The sequence below is a fragment of the Manacus candei genome, unplaced genomic scaffold, assembly GCF_025592945.1.
Source record: "Manacus candei isolate 608988 ecotype Guabito, Panama unplaced genomic scaffold, ASM2559294v1 h1tg000014l, whole genome shotgun sequence".
NCBI lineage: Eukaryota > Metazoa > Chordata > Aves > Passeriformes > Pipridae > Manacus > Manacus candei.
In genome coordinates this window covers 75,104,482-75,126,174 of record NW_026138062.1, presented here as the reverse complement: position 1 = coordinate 75,126,174, position 21,693 = coordinate 75,104,482, and the positions used below count along the sequence as shown (strand labels likewise).

Sequence of the window (21,693 nt, the reverse complement as noted above, 5' to 3'; positions counted from 1 at the left end):
CCTTTCTCTGAAATCCAGCTGAGCAAGTGAGAGAGCCTGAAGATTGACTTGAGATAATTCATCCTTTCAGAGTAAGCTGAAAGACTTAAAGACCTTATCCCTCACCCTACAGGTTCACTCCACACAGCCCATCCAAGAAATAGGGCCCCAAAACAAGCCCTCTTTTTTCACTGCAATGTTCAAGACAGTCTAAACATCGCTGTGCACTGTCCACTGCAGAGACCACTCAGATTAATAAATTCTATTCTCTGCAGAGGAAAGCCAATGCTATTTGCTTCCATAAATCCTGCCAAGCACTGAATTCCCACCAGACTCATCAGCCCAAATCCACTGGGGTCAGGTAGCAGCAGCCCTTTGCACTTGGGGACAGGGAAGGCTGCAGCTGTGCCACAAGGCTGTAAAAGGGCAGGGGGAGGCAAGGAAAACTTGGCAGACCTTGTTTGGATGTTTTTTTTCTCTTGGCACCTGAGATACCGCCGTGTGTTCCCAGTGGTGGCAGGGGGACTGAGGAACGATCTCCCACTCTCTCTACCAGGTTCACTTTGACTCTCCTGCCACAGAGGCTGTCTGGCTCCAGTAACATGCACCCTTCCTATCATGGCCACATTCAGCAAATACATATATCTAAAGCCAGAACACGAATTTTTTGTTTTCTGAGCAAAATAATAACAATAATAAAGAATTGCTAGCCCTGCTTGCCACATCCTATCTTCTTTCCTTTCTATCCTTTTTTTTCCTCCCCCTGTGGCACTTATTGTTTGTTACTTCCACATGCTCTCTGTGGTATCCCTTCTTTCCTGTGCTAATCCCACCAACCACCTCCTGCCTGTTCCCTGTCATGCCCTGCAGTTCCCCAGTAACACCATTCACACACTTATACCCTACCACCACCCCCACTCATCCCTTTGACTGCATCAAATAGATCAAGTAGAGCTCCCAGGCTCTCCAAGGGCAGGACTGAAAATGGAGAGAAACATGCAGTTTGTGTGCATGCACACACATGTTGGTAGGGACAGAAAAGAGCAATTTATAATGTCTCTCTGTTTTAGCCATAAAAAACTCTTAACAAAATGAGTTTGTTACATCTTGTTTTCCTCATCCCTTTTTCTTTCCTAAGATATTTTTTCTAAACCATTTTTGACCCTTTCTTCCATACTCTTCTCACTCATGCAGAGCAGCTCCTGTCTTTTTCCCTCCAACATGTTCCACTCCTGCCCCTCGCCTGAACAAGTTGTATAATCCTGCATACACAAAGACAACCTTTAGCACAGTCTCTTCTCTCATAACTCACTCCTTTTCTCCCTCTGGTTTTCTCCTCAGCACTCTGCCCTGAAACATCCCTTGTCCTGTACTACACACAAGGCCGCCTGTATGGCTTTATTTGCTGGAGCGGTTGTCACTCCCAAGCTCAACCACCTACCTGAGCTGAATGTCTGCACATCAGGGGTTCAGAGTACCCCTTTTTCTTTTTCTTTTTATTTTTTTTTCCAGGAGAAGGCAGCAGCAGAAGGCTCTGTGTGTCCGGGATCCAGAGGAGAGGTAGGAATCTCTGTCCGTGCTCTGCAGGCAAGAGGAATGATGGAGGAAAAATTATATTGTTCTGCCTGTATAGGACAGCAGATAAATGGTAGGAGAGGGATGTGTGGTGTGTTTTCCTTCCTGAATTCAGCCCAACTGAATGATCCATCCAGCCTTCTACAAGCTGTGGGTGCTGTAAGGGCAGATTGTAGTTGCACAGTAAGTTAATTTGGGTTTCTCAGTGGTACATTGCAGGACATACTTGGTAGGATTGAAGTGGAAAAATGAAAATTCACCATCTTTCAGGCCAAGTTGAATCAAGTTTCAGTGTTACCCCAGTTAAAAACATCTCGTTATACAAATCTTTGTAAGGATACTGAGCAAAAAGTGGTGGCTACAATAAGGTATAGCTCAGTGTTTATTTGGGTAAGTAATGCAATTAAGTGGCCTTCAGTAGAATGGTGTTCAACTAGGAAAACCAAGTCTTGCAGAAGAGAGGGCTCTGACATACAGAGCCTGCAGTGTGCAAGAGATAAGACCTGAGCAAATCATCCTATAGTCTTTGCTATCTAAACCAGTTTGAGATAGTCCCCGCTTGCTGTAATTAAATGACAAAGTTTCTCTTATGGAAAGCTGGGCCACAAACACCTGCGGTGACACAGAACCAGCCCTTGAGACTGATTTGGCAGTGGGCAGGGACAGCGGGGCTGATGGTGCCACAACCACCCTTTGACCACAGAATTGTTCAGGTTGGAAAAGACCTTTAAGAACAAGCCCGACCACTACCCCAGCACCGCCGCGTGCACCGTTAAACCACGTCCTCAAGTGCCATATCCACGTGGGTTTTTATGAACACTTCCAGGATCTGACGGACTTCCACAGGCAGACAAGGCAGGGGCGACGCCAGGGGACGGCTGCTGCGGGGCACCATGCCATGGGCTATCCCGGGTCACCCGGACCCCGCAGGACGGACCGGCTCCGAGCGGTGGGTGCCGGAGGGTGGGTGGGTGGGCAGCGCTTTTGTGCGGGGCTGGCTCTGATCCAGCCGCCGGGAAGCGCCGGGAGCCGCCGAGAAGGGCCGGGAACCGCCGCCGGGAGCCGCCGGAGCCGCGTCCCGCCAGCGCCCCCCGCAGCCCGACGGGATCCCTGTCCCGATGGACCGGGGGAGCCTCTCCTGCCGCCCCACCGACATGTGGTTGATTGCCAGGGAATTCTGCGGGCCCAGGGCAGCGCTGCGAGGTTCGACGGGACCAACACTTCGGTCACAACAACCCCACGGAGCGCTGCGGGCTGGGGACAGAGCGGCTGGAAAGCAGCCCGGTGGAACAGACCTGGGGGTGCTGGTCCACAGCAGCTGGACACGAGCCAGCGTGTGCCCAGGGGGCCAAGAAGGCCAATGGCATCCTGGCCTGTATCAGGAACACTGTGACCAGCTGGATCAGCTCCCCCTGTACTCGGCACTGGTGAGGCCGCACCTCGAGCGCTGTGTCCAGTTCTGGGCCCCTCACTCCAGGAAAGACATTGAGGTGCTGGAGTGTGTCCAGAGAAGGGCAGTGGAGCTGGGGAAGTGTCTGGAGCACAAGTTCTATAAGAAGTAGCTGAGGGAGCTGGGGAGAATCAGCCTGAAGCAAAGGAGGCTCGGGGATGACCTTATCACTCTCTCCAACTCCCTGAAAGGAGGCTGTAGCCGGGGGGTGTCGGGCTCGTCTCCCAGCAATAAGACGAGAGGACACAGCCTTAAGCTGTGCCAGGGGCGGTTTAGGTTGGACATTAGGAGTAATTTCCTCATGGAAAGGGTGATCAGACATTGGAAGGGGCTGCCCAGGGAGGCGGTGGAGTCACGCTCCCTCGAGGTGTTTACGGACGGACTGGCCGTGGCGCTCAGTGCCATGGTCTGGCTGAGACGGTGGTGTTGGGTCACATGTCGGACTCGGTGATCTCAGAGGTCTTTTCCCACCTATTCATCCTGTGACCTTGCGATTCTAAACATACCCTCACTGACTGCCGGGCTGCTGGTGACTCCGCCCCGCCTTCCTCCCTCACGGGCCGCCGGACGCCGTGTAAGCGCCCTCAGGGTTGTTTACAACATCTGCGCTCATGGACCCGCCCCCTGCGCTTCTCATTGGCCGAAGAGCGTGGACCTCGCGAGTCCATTGGCTGATGGCGGGCGGGCCAACCCCTCACTCCCGGAATTGCCTCTCATTGGTGAAGGCGGGCGGGCAGCGCCGTTCCCATTGGCGGGGAGAGGAGAGGCCCCGCCCCCGCGGCGCGCGGCCGGGGCTGTGCGGGACGCGGCCGGCGCGGCCCGTCAGTCGGTGGCGGGGAGGCTGCGGGGAGCGATGTCCGAGTGCGCGGCTGAGAGGGGGAGGATGGCGGGGCTGCTGCTCCTCTGCGCGGCCTCGGCGCTGCTGCTGGCGGCCGTGGGGGCCATCCCGCCGCCCGAGGAGGCGGCGCGCATGGCTCGCTTCGTCCTTCACAGCTGCGACTGGGGCGCGCTGGCCACGCTGTCGGCGCAGGAGGGGCTGCGCGGCCACCCCTTCGCCAACATCTTCTCCATCAGCGACGGGCCTCCCGGGCCCTTCGGCGGCAGCGGCGTCCCCTACCTGTACCTGACGGACATGGAGATCTCCGTGCAGGACCTGGAGGTGAGCGGGGCGAGGGGTGTGAACAGCGTGAGCAGTGGCCACCCACGGGACACCCAGAGGAGCGCCCGGGCTACTGAGGCAGTGTCGACTTTTGCTTGGTTGCCTGCGCTTTTTCATCTCACTGGCAAGCGCTGGTTGGAGTTTCTTTTATTTTTTAAGTTCACATTAGCCTTGCGAAGGCAGCACGGCAGCACTTGGGTTGACAGAATCCCAGAATCTTAGAGTTGGAAGGGACCTCTGGAGATCATCCTGATGCCTAGGCAGGGTCACCTGGAGCAGGTGACACAGGAACACATCCAGGCTGGTTTGGAATGTCTCCAGAGAGGGAGACTCCACACCTTCCTAGGCAGCTGTTCTAGTGCTCTGCCACTCTCAGCATAAAGTTGTTCCTTGTGTTCAGGTGAAACTTCTTGTGGTTTGGTTTGTGGCTGTTCCATGGATGCCGTCTCATTTATTATTATCCCTTGAGCAATTATTGTCCCTTGAACAGCTGAGCATGAGCAGTGCTGTCCGTGTTGACACTCAAAAGGCCTCCTGAGAAGTTCCAGCTCATCATGGCCTTGAGAAATGGCAGAAGCAACACCAAACAGAGGAAGTGGCTGGAACTTCCAGAACCAGCGAGCAGAGAAATAAGGTGCCACAGAACGTCACCAAAAAAAAAAAAAAAAATCAAAAGGACTGGAAATTGGCAGTGTGGGACTTAAACAAAGAGGGCTCCTACACAGGCTGCTGAAGGAATAGTGATTAAATCTCTGGAGCTTACCGTAAAGGGAAGCACACAAGGAAAGGCAACACTGGCATGCTGTGGCTCTGAGTGTATGTAATTGGCCTTGTCCCAGATCTCTTGCCTGCCTGTGGCCAAGGGAGTTGACTAAAAACTTAGGGACATAGCAATCGTGTGCCTCCTTTACGAGAAAACTTTTTTGTTCCAGTAGCTGCTGCAGTGTTAGTAAAAGAAACACAAACCACAAAATAATCGAAAATTTCCTATTGACTTTGTTTTATCATAAACCCTTTTTGTTTGTTCCCTGCCAGATTTTACTTTGTTACATTAAAATGCTTTAATTATGTATCTGAGTGCTGTAGAAATTTATCCTGTATAGCATCTCCCCCTCCACCCCAGCTACAGCCTTTTGTTTTCAGACTAACGTAAAAACGGCGGTGTGAACTGCTATTGGACGTTTCCCTTCAGAAGGCTCCTCAGCAGATCCTTATTTTGCTGTTACAGGGCAGGAACACTTGACGTGTGATAGTCACGTGCAAGGGAGAAGGCGCTGAATAATCATGAGTCAGCTTTTTCTGTAGTTAAGCAACTTCCTATCTGTCAGGTGGTGGCTCCTGTTTCACGAGTTTGCTGGCACTCTGCGTAGTGTTTGAGTGGCTTTTGGGGGTTTCTTTTGGACATGAGCTCTTCTAGTGAAATTTCTCAAAGCAAGTGAACTTTCCTTGCTGGGAGATAATGAACCTTGGATGTGACACTCTGCATTAGGGAGTCCTGTTTTGCACCAATACTTTTCAAGCCACTCTTAGGTTTTAAGAGTGTGTCTAAAATTCACTTTAAATTTCAAAAGAGCTGACTGGCTTAGAGCAGCTTGTTTTGAAGGGAGGAGTTGTTTGATTTTGGTTTAACTAATATTATTAACAGCTGTGAAATTCAGTTGGTTACCTTCTCAGTTACTCTTTGTCCTTCCACCAGAATTAATGAAATTCACTGTATGTCCTTTTTTTCTGTACTGTATGTAGTTACAAGAATATGTCATCATTTGAAGGTGAAATAGCTGGACTGTATATTGAGTTCAGAGTTCTGAGGAGTGCTGTTTTGTGACATTTGCATTTTATGCTAAAAAGCTTCAGCACACTTCAAAACTGGGCATTCTTTCAGATTCAGAGCTCATCTAAGTAGGCTTTCAGATACAGTCAGGAAAAGGTGATGACAGCTTTATTCTTTTTGGCAGTAATACCGAGCTGAAGAAACTACCAAGAGCTGAATAAAGTACCAAGAGCTGAAAATGTGGTGGGGATGACATTTTTCTTGCAAAAAGTATGTAAACCTCTTATCTTATTTCTTGCATTTCAGGTCAATTCAAATGCCTCCCTAACTGTGTCTTTGGCACAGACTCCTTACTGCAGGAGGCACAGATATGATCCCCAGAATCCCCTCTGTGCCCACATAATCTTCGTTGGGAGCATTGTGAAGGTAAGCAGCTGAAAGCTGACACTGGACAAGGTTGTGTGCATCAGGCAGTGTTGTTTAGTGGGAGGAGAAGAGAAAGATTAGAAATTCTGTGCAAAAGCATGTGAAGAGATGTTATGTGCTGTGATATCCCAAGGCTGGTTCGTAGTTTGAGGAAAATGAAGTTTGCACTGATATTTGCAGGAGCTTTGTTGGCATGTTTTTAACAAGGAATTTGAGGGGACAACACTAGGAAGTCTCCCTCCTTCCCCTAGACGTGTTCTGAAACTAAGAAGTCTAAGACAACTCACTTGGAAAAGCCTTCATGCTTCATTCACACCTCTCATGCTCAGCTGAATTCTTTGGTCCATGCGTTGTGACTAACGTAGTTCTGAAACTTTGTTGAAGTAAATATTGACCTGAGCAATGAGGTTACAATATTAAAGTTACAATATTAGAGCAATAAAGTTACAACAATAAAGTAACAGTATTAGAGACAAAGAAAGTGCAGTGTATATCTGGTGGCATTGCTGCCAGGGCAGTATTCTTCCATGTACCAGTACTTTGGTATCTTATGGAAGGAATTTAGAACTGCATGTGTTATTCATTGAAGATTTTAATCCCGTCATTGAGGACAATGACTGAGGATGAGAAACAGTCATCATTGGATGACTTAGATCTTAGATAATAGTCTAAATGTTAGTGTTTTCACACCTCTGTGTTTGCACATTGCAGTCAGCAATCTTTCAGTTGCTTTCCTGAGTTTCTCATTGACAATAGAGTTGGGTTATTTTAGTTAATTCTTCTCATACCATACTCGGAGCTCCAACTTGTTAATTTAACTCTTTAAATGTTTGCATGTTGCACACTGTATGTTAAGTGCTGTCACACTTTTCAGCTTCCCTTCTCTGTAGGTTCTGCTGTACCATCCTATTTGTGTGTGTGTGTGTTTGCAAAGGACTGAACACAGTTGAGATCTGTGTCAGTTTGAATGAGCATGTGCAGAGGAGATAAAATTACACATAAAACATCACTTTGTAATAACTCAGCAAGAATCCATACTCCTCTGTTTTGTGTTTTGTTGCAAGACTTATTCTTATGTTGATGAAGTACTTTCTTGCTCATGCTATTTTTAAAAGCACCCTTTTGATTTAATGTTAAAATCAACTGCCTTGGAACTTTTGTCTGTCTCACATACACCACACTGAAGATGAGTGGACTCTGCCACAGTCCCCTGTGACAGGGCATGGCAGAACTGAAAAGAGCACACTGAAAAGAGCAGTGTTTTTTTTAAATTAAAATCTGTCTTTACGTGACTACCTTACTGTAATACTTTGCTATTTTTTTTTGTTTAGGTGAATGATTCAGAAGCAGTCTTGGCAAAAAAAGCATTATTCAGTCGCCACCCTGAGATGGAAAGTTGGCCTAAGGATCATGATTGGTTCTTTGCCAAATTCAACATCACCAATATCTGGGTCCTCGACTACTTTGGTGGATTGAAAATTGTGACACCAGAAGAATATTACAGTGTCAAACCTTAGTAAGTCCTGGAGTTTTTCATGCCTAACCCTCGCTGTATTTGAAACCTGTACAACTTCTCCTGATTGTTAACAGTATGTACTATATATACTACCTGTCTCTGGTTTTTATATGCATTTATGTCTTTTCTCTAAGTGGTCTACTGGATGCAGTGTCTGAAGTCATAAGGTATGTTTGAATAGGGGATCCAACTGTGTGACAGTATCAAATATAGTATCTGTAGAACTGTACATGATTAACTGCACCTCAACTTAAGTAGTTTCTTGGGAGGAGGGACTCCTGTAGTGGGCACAGTCACTGTCCTCTGAATTAATTGCAAGACAGATGATGTTTTGGTGTAATAATTAAAAGCAGCGGGACTATTCAGCATTTATGAAGCTGTATTAATGGGATGCAGCAATATTGCTAATATATCTCAGAACAAAATTGCTGTTGAATCTATTGTTATGATATTAAAGTATAGAGAAATTGTGTTCTTTTGTCTACATAAAAGTCTTGAAAACTTTCAAATGTATTTTAGCTCAGTCAGCAATTATGCAATCGTTTCACTCTTATTCTTACTCCTTGTAGGTGGGAGAAGATCCGTGTGATGCTGATGTGGAAATGAATTTACTTCGGCTGTTTCATGAAAGATTTATTTTTCCTGTGTATTGTAGAGCTGAATTAATAACACAGTAAATCAAAGACCTCACATTGTTAATGAGCATGTATTACCCTTATAAGGCAGATTTAACTTCTCACTAACTCGAATCATGTCGTGCTCAAAAACCTTTGTGCATGAGCCAAAACTAAATTTTATTCATTGGATGTGATTTTGGTAAGGTGGCTGACAGTCTGCATTCAGAAGTGTTGTGTTTACTGGAATCCAAAGGATTAGTCCAGTTCTAAAGCTTTCAATGCCTTAGTTGAATAATATGTTTGTGAGCACTCTCCAATTCTGTTTTATTTTTAATAACCAGTTTAGTTTAGAATTTTATGGCAAAGACCCACAGGATGGCTCAGCTGACTCGGCTCAGTGGAATGGAAAGCACTGCTTGTGTTACAAGGGTAAATGATGTGCTGAGTTCCCAAATCCTGTTAAGAATTTCCTTTGCACACTGATACACTTGCTCGTTTGAGTAGTTTTTTTATTTTGCTGCCTATGCTGAATGTGCTGTAGGATACAGTTGTATTTATGCAAACTGCACATGTACCTCAGGATAAGTTCTTGGTACCTCTTCAGTGGTTACATGCCCTGACCCTTTAATAGAAGCAGGTTGATAATACCTCAAGTATCTGACTTGAGTATAAGAAGAGTAGTGGCTTGTAAATTCAGTGACACTCTTGTAAAGGATAAATGTTTTCTGATTAGGATTCTGAAATCTTCAGCTTTAGCAAGGTGTCAGTTTTTATTTCCCTCAAAAGTAGAACTGAGAAGATTTTTGGGTTTGGAAGCCTTACACATCACTTCTGGGTTAGTAACCCAGAAGTGAAAAATAGGCAATACAGTATGACACACATGATTCATGATTTGTAGAGAATGAAAATTAATGAAAGGTGTGCATAGTTATTTCTGTGTTAAAATAACTTGCACACAACCACAAAAAACCCCCAAATTAACACCTTTTTACATTCTTTCTCATCTGCTGTGTGCTAAGTTCACAAACACTAAAAACTATTCATGAACAACTAAGTTGGTTTTACAATGAGCAAATATTACCTAGTTGACCTAGAATGTGAGAATTTAGACTCCTTAAAGGCAGATTCTTATATAGAACAGTGGGATTTCTCATATAAAATCCCTACATCTTAATGTTGTTGTTATATCACTCCTTTTCTCAAATACTGGAATGATTTGTGAAAATATTTGTTAGGTGACTTATTAAGTTTTCCTTCTCCAGAAGGGGAGGGAAGGTACTTTTTACTGTTCTTCTATTTTAAAACTAATTTAGGATAAAAAAAACTTACAATATGGAAACAATTTATGTTGAACAGGTAACACTGATATTTAATATGAAATTGAAAAGTATTTTTATATAAGGCATGACAGTTGTGGAAACTCATATGAATCTTTGTCATGGACTTAATCTTTACTGTGAGAACACCTGAATGCATTACATGTCACCCTGTAACTTCTCATGTGTGAGACTGATGATGCTGAGCTTTTGTTAAAATTAAAATATTTTTTGACAAGCGGTGTCAAGTGTTATTTATTGCACGTTTGAGAACTCTTCTCTCCCTCCTGCTCTCTTTCACACAGGCACTCTCTCTTCAACATTTGTGTTTTATTGTTTCTCTGGAGTCTTTCATGCTTGCAAGGATAAGAGGGGAAAACATCCCTATTTACACGTGGCTTTCCACTCCATGGATGAAACACTCTTTGTGTTTCACTTTCTTTCCTGCATCCAGTACTGTGAAATGGAACATAATAACAGTGGAGTTTGTGAAGGTGAATATAAGGAAGCCTTATTTGATTATGCTTTTCAGCCAGAGCTTCTGCATTTTGACATGAAATCTGTGTCATTAGCAGGCAGGTTTTCAGCCATCCCCAGGAAAGCAGGGCTCCATCACATCTTAACAATTAATTGGAAAGACAAATGCCATAATTCTCGACATTCCTTCTTCCTCCAGCAGCTTTCATTGCTGAGCATGACATCCTATGGCCTGGGATGTTCCTCTGGTCAGTTGGGGTCAGCTGTTCCAGGCGTGTCCCTTCCCAGCTGTTCCTGCACCCCCAGACTCCTCGCTGGTAGGGCAGGACATAATTCATAACAAACATTTGTGTGTTATCAGGGCTGTTTAAAGCACAAATTCAAAACATAGCCATAAACAAGCTGCTGTGAAAAAAAAAACCCCAAAACTCTCAATTCCAGCCAAAAGCAGTACACCACCTTCAAAAGTACCACTTCCATAAGGCTTGCTCTGTGTCTGGTTGTTTTGTTGCACTAGTACCAATTCCCAAGTCCTTTCTGATTGTGAGTGGAAGGACTTTATTCAGTAACAATCTTAGGCTGGTTTTGTTATATTGGATTTTTTTGGAACAATTTTAGATCATCCAAATCTCTTCACATTTGAAATTTGAAAGGACCTCAACCAGATGGGTTTTTTTTTGGATAGTGGTGAACAACAGAATGGTTAAGATAGATCAAAATCTCAAATCCAGGTCTGTACATCTGAGAAGCACTACCTGAAATTGTGTCTGTGCATCTCATTGAACATTTTTTGTATATTTTTGTATGTAGAAGTGGAATGTAAAGGAGATGAGGGTATCAATCTCCCCTAGTGATAGGTATGTAAATGTTAATATCACTGACTCAAGAAAGTCACCAACTTGTCCTGTTTTTTCCTTGCCTCTTCTCCCTGTGTGCACCTTTGTTCTATTTGGCTCATTCAGGAACTTGCTTGTGAGCATGTTTCCTTTTTTCCTCATATCCAGAAGCAATATTGTGGCTTAGAAGAGGCCGAGGATAAGGAATTGATACAACTGCAAGCAACGGATCAGTGTTTCAACCTCTGACTGTGTCCTCTGCCATGGCATGGTGGAACTGTCTGGGCATATTCTCGACAGCAATGAAATCAGCCACCATATCCAGGGAGAGAAGTACCTGCCTTCATAGATAGGAATCTGAGTCACGGGATAATTTAGGCACCTCACTAATTCACAGGATGTCTGTTAGCTGGGGATCTAATAAGGGTAATCACAGCCTGTCTCTCTAATGATACAGTCATGTTCTTCCTTCTACTTCCTACTGCATGTTCTTCCATCTTTGTGTTTCTTCTTGGCATTCAATTCTTGATTTTCAATTTCTCTCTTACATTTTAATGCGAGAGTTGTGCCCAGGAGGTTCTCGCAACGCGCTACATCATTACAAACTAGAACTTAAATATATCAGGCATTTGTTTAATCCTTTAGTCAGTTCTCTCTGGAATTAATTTCTTAGCTATTTAGTGATCTTCACAATAAAATAGAGGTAGCTCAGAGTATTAGATTAATTTGTTTTCAAAAGGCTTTTCCTGAGTAAAACTATTGAATCTAGATTAAAAATCCAGTAAACTGGTATATTATTGTTGAACACAAGAGGGTGCCATAGACTCACGTTCGGCTTGAATGTTAAATGTTTAATACTTAAAAGTGGTTATTGAATTCATCATAACTCAAAGATGCTGGAAAAGCAAACGACGGGGGTATAATACGAGCAAATTCTTTTTCTACAGTGCTTTACATTATGAATGCTTCCCTCCATAAACACAGCAGCCTGCTAGCTGGGAAAAAAAAAAAAAAAGGAAGCATTCATCATTTTTTTGTGTTTTGTAATCATTTTGTGCTGTGGAGAGCCAGAAGTAATATCCATGAAAATGATTTAAAGGGTTTTAAATTAAGAAACTCCAGTAAAGGAAATGGAGACAGGTATAGAATGCCTCGGAACATCAGCTGGGAGCTGCCACCTCCAGACTCTGCAGTGTTTATTTCTGCCAGTATAAGAATCCAAAGAGAGAGTGTTCATTAGTGTGGCAGTGCTTTGGCTTAGGCTTATTGTTAGCTGGATTAAACCACTTGACTCTGGTTTGTAATTTCCAGCAGTTAATTAATCTTGCATTCTTTCAGTGCCCCTGGTCCCTCTCCAGTGACTTGGGCTGCCTGTGCAGGTGTTTGGGTGGTGAGGTAGAGCTTGGAAAGGCCTGGAGCTTCCCCTCTTTGCCTGGGGCCTGTGCCAGAGCTCCCAGTGTGGGGTTTTGTATCTCGGTGTTAAGGCCCCTGCCCTTCCAGCTCCTCTGCTCCGGTAGAGCAGTTGGTCCTTGGTGCTCCCCAATAGTTGTATTTTGCCTGCTGGGAAGCTCAGTCCATGAGCCTCTCAAGCAAGACTCGTGGAGTTGCTCCCAGGGCTTTTTGACTCAAGAACGTTTGTGTATAGAGGCTTCCTCTGGGTTTCTGAGTTGAATTACTGTGTTAGAAGATTAGACTGTGAGACTGTTTGTTCTGGGTATAGTGGTTAATGTTCTTCATAGCCTGGTTTTCTATGGAAATAAAGCTCAGGTAACATGTTGTCTGGGTACTTGTTTTTGTCAGATTTGTTTTTACTCAGTTGGATTCAGATCTGAAATCAGAAGTCTGACCTTGAAGCCACCCAGTCCCTATCTATGTCACAACAACTAGGAGCTCAAGAGAGGAAACAAAACCCAGTTCATGTCTATTAAAGTTACAAAAGTAATGAGTTTTAAAAATTGGAGTTTCATTAGTTGTGCTGATCGTAGGGCTGGAGCCTTCTGGTTGAGTGCAACCAGGTATTCATTTAATATCTGAAGGGGTGAGATTTTGTATTATTTAGTGGATGGTAGGTTTTAATCAAAGAACCTGATAGTTGTAATGATTGCTCTGAGTTATTTTTTCCCTCTAGCTCTTAATATCCTATAGAAAAGCCTTAACAATTCCCCACTACTATTTGCTTCTGATTCCTGCAGCTGTTAGCATTTCTTTGGCACAGAATTTCTGCAGTTTAAACAAAACAGATGCCATGTTCGTGGCGGTGGGTCCAACAGCTGACGTGGGTCTTGTTGAGAGAGGAAAGTCTCTCCCTCAGCCTCAATAATTTGTCGTTGTGTGTGTACCCATTGAGGTCTAGAATTGCTTCTATTTTTGCTGCTGCCACTGACTCAGATTGTAAACTTTGCATCCTCAGTTTCCCCCCCCCCCATTTATAAAAATGTAAATAGATGACAATTAGCAAGATTCATGTAGTAATACTTGTAAATCATCTGGGGAATGTTTTTATGCCAGTGGAACTTATTTAACATCACCCAGTGCTAAAAAGTAACTGTTTCTAGATTGAAAGGTAGCAATTGTTTAGAGATAAGAAACAGAGAAATAGTTGCAGTATATGATTATAAGAACAATGTGTACTTCTTTCCTGTCATCATTTAGCCAAAAGCAGTCGCCTAATCAAGCATCAATTGGATTTTTGATTTGTTTTAAAAGCTTAAATGAATTTCAGATAATTTAATTAAGTTTTCCCCCAGATGAGCATTTGAAAAATGCAGAAGTATGTGTTAGGGATGAAGAGAGGAAGAAAATAAAGGAAATTAAGATACTTGTCACATGCATTAAAATCTGACTTCACAATATTTTTATGTTCATAAAATGCATAACCTTACTGATAAATTACATTCTGTACAGCCATGCAAGAAAATAATGGAGCTGCTCTATAATTAAAAAGAGTGTTTCCAAAATGTGTTTAGTGGTAAATTCCCAGGATTTTTCTGCATATATTTTAATGTAATTGAGGAATTTCACCTGCAATTAACAGGTGAAAATGCTGATGATGCAAGAGAGCTCAGTTTGACTAGCCTAAAGGAAAAGAAACCTTGTTCTTCCTTCTTAAGATATGACACAAGCAATGCTCTCTTGAGTGCATTAAAAAAAATAATAAACCAGAACAGATCATAAAGGCTTCATTGAGGAGGAAAGAATAGGACAATACAGATTCAGTGGTCTCAAAACTGAGCATGCAAAGAGCGTGTATTTTAACTTTCTACTAACAACTCCTTTAGAGGTTTCCAAAACCCTTGTTGCACTGAAAATTTTAAGACCATGGGAGGAACAGGAAATGGTTACTCACAAAAATCCTCAAAATAATAAATAGAAACTTGTTCTTGCACTACACCAGGGCCTGTTGATAACATCTCATAGGAAACGTGCTCATGGCTGTGTTTGTCTTTATGGTACTGCACAGGTGTTCCTTTTTATGTTTGGGGATTTTTTTTCCCTCTTGTTGCATGTGTCAGGGTTTCTATTTGTTCAATGCAGCTGCAAGGAGTGGTGACAGTCAAGTGGATTTTCCTCAGAAAAGTAGTATTTTCACACACAGAGGGGAGCAGTCGTAGCAAGACCAACTTCTCTTGCCTCCCTGTTGGGAGCTGCCAAAGCAAGACCTGTAGTTAGACCTGTCTTCTTTCCAGCTCTCCATTTGCAATGCTGGCAAAAGTGCAGGGCAGGGACTAATCCTCTTGGAATGCAGCAATTATCACTAAATAAGTATTAATTGCTGCATTCCAAAGGGATTAGCACAGTTGAACCCAATTATGGCAAATCGAAGCTAGAGTGTAAGGCACTACAGTGCATTGAAATGCAGTGAAGCAATGTAGGACTGTCAATCTGCAGCGTTTTGTCAATAAAAATTGTGGGCTTACACACTACAAACAGCAGACCATTTCAGTGTATTAGTCTCCTGCATGAATGGCATGTCTGGCTGGAGGCTACAGCTTGCCCACCAGCGAAAATTGTCGCTTATTTAACACCCATTATCTTCACGTGAACATCTCCAGAAATGTTTTTAATACTTGTTGGGTTGGTTATGGTGCTGCCCGGTGTCACTCCCTGCTGGATCAGGGGCAGGACTGTGCGGTCTGTCTGGATGCTCCTGTCTCTAAAGTTGGCCAGCTCCTCCATCAGGTGAGGTAGGAATTAATTTTGCCTGCAAGTGCTACCTGTATCAAATAGGCTTAGGAGAGCTTCTGATAACCTAGCTGTGCTCAATCCCAGCAGTCTGCAGCGATGATTACAGGCATATCTCTGTGGTAGCAACACACGAGCCAGAGGGCAGTGTGTAGTTATTTTTTTAATCCTCAGCTTGACTGTGGTGTGGGTTTGTTTTTTAGTTTTCATTTATTTCCTGTTAAAACTGCAAACACTGCTGCTTTTTTTTTCTTTTTTGTAGCACTGTCAAAGCATAACCAGTAAGCGTGAAAAGGGAATGTTTCTAGGGATGAATCAGCCCCTTGCATTAGAGCTGCTCCAGGATTTCTTGTGTCCAGAGGAAGAATGGCATATGGATGCACAGAAGCTGTTGAACGTATACCTTAACTATTTTATGAAAGATGTTATCCTTGCAGATAATGAGCTGCACCTTAACTGGCATTAAACACACTGACTTGTACTTGGGGACCACTTCAGTTCCCTCACCCATTCTGTTTCAGGAACCACAGATCAAATATTTGCAGTCTTCCCAGTGCAGGTAATTCTCGGAAATGCACTTTCCTCCACCTGTATGTTTAGATAAAAAGTCAAGTTTAGCTGAGGGCTTTTTTTTTTTTTTTTTTAACACAGCAGGGAGGGTTTTATGTTTCCACTGTGGCCTTGACTGTATTGAGAAAAATAGCTTCTGGTTCAGCTGAACTAGGGTTGGCATTCATTTCTAGTCCTGGGTTAACGAAGTTCTTACGGTCTGAGTGAAGTGAGTAAACTGAAATGTCAGTATGGTTTAAACTGTTGGTAAAAATGCTTGTGTAAGATTGTCCAGTGCACAGTGTGGCAGGAGATGCCGAAGGTTTTATGTGCTGTGTAGTTCCTAGAGATGCAAAGAATAGACAGGCTGAAAAGAAGGCGACACTGAGCAAACAATTCCTCACTGTGTAATTGCAAGCTGTGTGAACACAGAAGAGCTTTCTCCAGGAGACCACTTCCCCTTTTTCTTTTCCTGTACTGCTCGACTGCATATGATTTGCATCTCCCATGCCATGCTTGTGGTGTGAATAACTCATAATACAAGAATGAGTGCTCTTTTGTATACTTTCATTGTATTTAAATTATAATGATAAGCTTGTCTTTATTCAAAAGCTGAGGGATGGGGAGGTGAGAATTTCTAGAACTGTCATGCAAAGCCTTTTTCTGACTCTACCCACACTTCCAACTGAAGTCCATATACTCCATTCCTCTGACCTTTCCCTACCTAGACATCAAACTACACTGGCCCAACTGCTGTTCTCCCAGTGTGCCTGCTGTTGCCATTAATCTCCCTTTCTTATACAGCTCTTCATTTCTTTTCCTTACCTTTGGCCTCAACTCTTTATTCAAAGTGATAATTTGCTGGCTTTCTGCCAGAGGGAGAAGCTATGATCAATAACAGGAGGAGACAGGGGTCAGCAGAATAGTGATGAGCAGTGCCATCTGCTCCTCTGAAAATACCGTTACCCAAAAATATCAATAACTAGGATGGTATTATTTTGGCTTTTGGATAAGACGACTGTGAGATTTAGGCAGCCTGCAGTGAGAGCAGGGGTCTTTTCCTGCTCACTAATTCCTTGTTTCAGCCAATCTTCTGTTGCACAGAGGAGTGGACAGAAAGGGCTTTATCCAGCTTGTGTTGGAATATAGAACATGTACCTGAGCACAGCCATTTCTGGGACTAATGACACCTTTTTCAGGTTCAGTGCACGGCAGCTCTCATGGGCTGTGCTTTGCTTTCTGCCGGCTGGTGACTCAGAGCCCATCTCCAGCCTTTCCTTGTAGCTTTTGGGGTGGAAGAACCACAAAGAAAACCCTCCCCAAGGCTGGGGAGAGAGCAGAGGCTCAGCAGTACTGTCTAGGTATCACAGAATGGCATGCTGCACTAGGTTTTGGGTGCTGGAGTAATACTAGTGTCTAGTAACTTCTGTGTTGACTAGCACAATATTTACTACATAAAAGGAAAGGATGGTTTTGTCAAAGCCTTTGTTACTACAGACAGCAAGGTGACGAATTTCCTCCAAGAACTTCAATTTACTTTTCTTTCAAAAGATTGTAGATACTTACTTCATGTGTACACAATAACTCTCATGCTGCCATACTCTTGGGAAATTGTTAGCACCAGCCCTGTTCCTGTACCTGCTGGAGATGCACATTCCTCTTTCTTTTCTAAGAATTAGAAATGGGGGGGAAAAAATATTCAGTTACACACTGGTGCTTCCTCTCAGCCTAAGCCCTGACCCTGAACTGTATTAGTAGTGCTACTGTTATAAACACTAAACACTTGGTGTTCTGTTGAGCTAGATGTGTTTTAATGGGAGTGAGGCTGAGCCTTAAGGTTCATCTAATTAACATTTTCAAGATTTTCTAATTCATGGTTGTTTAAAATGAGCTTTTAGTTATTGTTGTTAATAAAAGTGGAAATTTTTATTTGTCCACATTTGAAAAGAGATTTCTTACAAACTGGGAGGTGGCATCACTGTGTCAAGTTTTGTGATTTTCATGTAAATACCCTACATGCTTTGCTGAGAAATGACTTGTCTGATACCTCCTCCTCAGGAAGTTTTAGAAAAAAACTCCAGATTTCACTTTTCTTAGTTTCATTTTGTTACGCTGGGCTTTTTCCCTGCTCTATTGCTCTAAATGGGTCCCAGTCAGCTGCCCCATGTAGGCAGGCACAGGAGAGCCAAGGGGGGGCAGGGGCTTAGGGCAATGTGGGAATCACTGCAGCCATCGTGCTGGATGGACAAAATGGAGCTGTGGGAAGCCAGGGCTCTCCCACGTGGCTGCTGGGCAGACCTGCTTGGTTTTGTCACTCCAAGGACTGCAACATGGGGCTGAAAACCCTTATCTCTCAGACTGCAGTCACCTTCAGACCTGCTCCTGGGATGTGCTGGTGTGCCTTGGGATCTGTGGCTGGAGGACAGCTCCAAGCAGCAGGCAGGTTGTATCCCGTGGCCCACTCAGCAGGTAGGAGTGTCAGGCATAGCTACAGGCTGCCAGGCTTTCTGTTCCAAACAGAGTGAGGAAGAGATGCACACTGTGCTCTCCCACAGGGATGACCCAGGCTCTGCTCCCTACGGACTCGGGGGACAAAATGTCTCTCGAGCTCTGCAGGCACTGACACCCCTTCAAAATACAAGAGTGCCACGTGTTCACATTAAAAAGCATCTGCATTTCAAAGATAGGTACCTCTGCAGAGAGCCAGGCAGGGCCAGCTGAGCTGGTATTTTATGTCCTGTGGGTGCTCTCTGCAAGGACAGGTAAAGCCCAGCTCTCCCTGGTGCTGTCCACCCCACAGCCCTCAGAGTGCAGCCGCTTCCAGTTGCTCGTGGCAAAGCTGTATTTCCACTAGATTTAGAAATGAGCTTTACATCCGTACCAGTTTAGCCAGTTATTGTTCGAGAACAACTTATAGCTTCCAATTTTAAACTACTATTTATGCCATGTGTTGCACAGTGGGAATAGTTAAGTCAGGCCAAACTGGATAGCAGGTACAGAGACCAGCAGCTGCCGACTTGGGGATGACCCAGGAAGCACTAGACAAAGTGGAAAAAAACCACCCCGCCAAAAACTATCTCACGAAGAGCAAAAGGGTGAATAAAAATACAAAAGGAAACCCCAAACATCAACACTGAGAACGCAAACCCCAGCCCTGAGAGGCTGTGAAGGCAGAGGAAGCCGGCAGGTGGACTCCAAAAGCCCTCACAGGAGGTGAGCTGCTTCCTGTGGCGGTGGCACACGAACAGAGCCCGTGCAGGAGCCACTTCTCCTCCGTGCCTGTGGCCTTCTGCTCCCACAGCACCGTCCGGGCGAGCAAGATGAAGTGGAGGAGGATCACCATCCTTGCCACCCTCCAGGCACAGCTCCCAGCCACAGGTAAGGAAGGCTTTGGTTTCATGAGGGGCTATCTCAAAGCTCTTTTGAGGAGAGGGCACGACGTTCCTGCGGTGGGTTCCCCACCATTTTGGTAGCAGGAGGGTGTCTGCACGAGCACCGCAGCCACGTCTGTCCTCCTCCTCGTGGCTGGAATCATGGCCTGCTGGGACCAAGGCAGCAGGATCGGCTGTGTGGAACTTCCCTGGGGTAGAGAGACGCTATGGAGGGCTGGGATGAGATGCTGTTCTCCTGCTGGAGCAACTGCCACAGCTGAACAGCAACTCCTGATTAAATAAGGCCCTCAGCTGGGCAGCTTTCCTTGCAATTTAAAAGGGGAAATTTGAGACACTAATGAAAAACTAGTTGTTTGGAGTAATCTGCACAGGAGAGGCTTTTAATTTGAGTGAGGCAAGATGAGAGCCGTGCTGGTGGCTGGTTTGCAGCCCACGGCACACCCGGCAGGCGGGAAACGGGGGCACAGGTGGTGAGAGAAAGGGTAGGGACCTTCCTTCCACGCCCCTGCCTTCATGCTTGCCTCCACTAGGCACAGCACAAAATTTAAGCCACTTTTACCTCCGTGTGTTTACTTGTGTGCTGCATACACTGGCCCCACTCAGGCACAAAGTGAAGCAGCTTCAGTGGGCACAAATCTTTGGAAATCGTGTCAAGTTTGGGAAGGAGAAATTTATTTCTTAGTAAGTAGCGCAGTAGATCAAAAGAGCAACAAAATTTACATCTGGAGAAGGCCTCAGCTGAGGTCTGAATGTGGAGAATTCAGGCCACGTTTGAGCTTGCATTAAAGCAAAATCCACCGGAAGAGTTTCACCCATGACAGACGCCCCAACTGCATGTAACAAACACAGCATCCTTCAACTGGAGAGCTTTGGTGACTGCCACAGACTTTATTTCAGAGTTTTCTGGACACGACAGGAGGGTTTTGCAGCTGCTTGCTAACGCCGTTGGACCAGTTCTGGTTCATTTGTAGAGGTTCTGTTTCAGGAGAGTTTTAAGTGGAGTTTTATGCTTTGTGGCAGACCCTGCCTTCTGATCACCCTCTGTTCAACCTCTGGGGCCTCTGTCCCTCCCTGACACCCAAGTATGATCCTGTACTTACAGCATACCTCTGGTACTTCTATTCTGTAAACTGCTCTGTATCCACAGATACACGTAAGGGCTATGAAGGTATGGAAATTACTTCAGGTCAAAATGCACCTGCAAAAACATCTTTTTTGCATCACCTCCTTTTAATCTGTCACAGAGTACCAGTAGTTCAGGCCCCTCTTTGTACATTTTCAGCAGAAAACATTGACTGAAAAATATATAATGCAGTTTGCAGGTGGGTAAAACCCATAGGGGTCTCTGGTGCAAAGCTCTTATTCACAATCACAAGGAATACATGGGACTGAGTCTCAAACTGGATACTGTTGTCGTTGGAGATGTCTGCCTATGGGTTTGAGGGAAACAATTTTTGACTGGATACTGGGAATAGCTTGAAGAATTTAGCCTAAATATTGAAGTATTTAGCCTAAGAAGAAATAGAAGAAGTACAGGTCAAAACATGTGGAATTGTTGCTACATTACTGATGCAAAATAGACAGTAACAAAAATGTAAGATTGCCATGAATGTAGTTCAAAGATGAGACTGAAAAAAAGGGGGTTTCTGCTCAGAGATATGAACAGAAACAAATATTTTCTGCTGCCTGGAGTGTTTTCAAGCTTCCTTAGAACTCACTTCTAGAGTGACTTCTAGAGAAATTAACTTTTTTTTTTTTTTTAATAAAACAAGCTGGGAGTGGACAGGCTCAGAAAGCTGGGTATCTCCTTACAGTGAGTTCATTCCACTTCATTGTAATGTGTTTGTGCTTATTCTTCAAATGGTTGGTTGAAAGATGCCACCAAGATTAGCACTGATGAATTGCAAAACCTTTCTTTTTGAACTTTTGAGTACTGGAGTAAATGTCACGCATGAGAAAAAGAAATGTTTAAAAATAAGTAATTCTAGAGATGGACCATGAATTCTGATGCAGATTTTCAATTATTGACACCAGACCACAAATTTCAAAATGCTCGGATTTGACCTTTAAGCAGTAACAGAAGGAAGCCATATCATATACACATTTAATTTTCCTTATTTCCCCCTTCAAAGGTACAGAGGTGTACATCTGGAAGTTCAGTTGAGGTCCCCTTATAACCCCTCTGTTAAAAACTGCATAAAAATTAACAATTTGAATTTCTGAGCAGATAACTTTGTCAGTCATGTTGTTCACTGAGATATAAGAAGAATATTAAAAGACTTCTACCCAAATATCACAACTAAAATGGCAAAAATCTTCATACTGTTCACAGAGCTTTTAGTCTGAAGTATGACAGGCTTCAATAGCAATAAAACAGTCCTGTGGGCAATATTATAGAATTGCTCCCTGCTTTTTTTAAGGCTGAGACGACACTTTGGTTTGTACAAA

At 44.1% G+C, this 21,693-nt stretch overlaps 2 protein-coding genes across 7 annotated transcripts in view; both read left to right on the top strand.

Annotated features, from left to right (window-relative positions):
- The first annotated feature begins 3,817 nt into the window (after window positions 1-3,817).
- On the top strand, window positions 3,818-10,047 carry CREG1 (cellular repressor of E1A stimulated genes 1). Of its 3 annotated transcripts, XM_051780091.1 has the most exons (5): window positions 3,818-4,163; window positions 6,241-6,360; window positions 7,692-7,876; window positions 8,011-8,043; window positions 8,446-10,047. In XM_051780091.1, the coding sequence occupies exons 1-5, from the start codon at window positions 3,858-3,860 to the stop codon at window positions 8,480-8,482; spliced, it is 681 nt and encodes a 226-aa protein (XP_051636051.1). In that variant the 5' UTR covers window positions 3,818-3,857; the 3' UTR covers window positions 8,483-10,047. The 3 variants fall into 3 exon arrangements, with proteins under 3 accessions (XP_051636051.1, XP_051636053.1, XP_051636052.1); XM_051780092.1 differs by lacking the exon at window positions 8,011-8,043 and having other exon boundaries at window positions 3,821-4,163; XM_051780093.1 differs by lacking the exons at window positions 8,011-8,043; window positions 8,446-10,047 and having other exon boundaries at window positions 7,692-7,877.
- An 8,814-nt stretch (window positions 10,048-18,861) lies between these two features.
- The window catches only part of CD247 (CD247 molecule), a 51,436-nt gene continuing 48,604 nt past the window's right edge, over window positions 18,862-21,693 (top strand). For all 4 annotated transcript variants that reach the window (XM_051780090.1, XM_051780089.1, XM_051780087.1 and 1 more), the window contains exon 1: window positions 18,862-19,231. In XM_051780090.1, coding sequence (XP_051636050.1) covers window positions 19,174-19,231 — 58 coding nt within the window. In that variant the 5' untranslated portion in view covers window positions 18,862-19,173. The remainder of the gene's footprint in view (window positions 19,232-21,693) is intronic.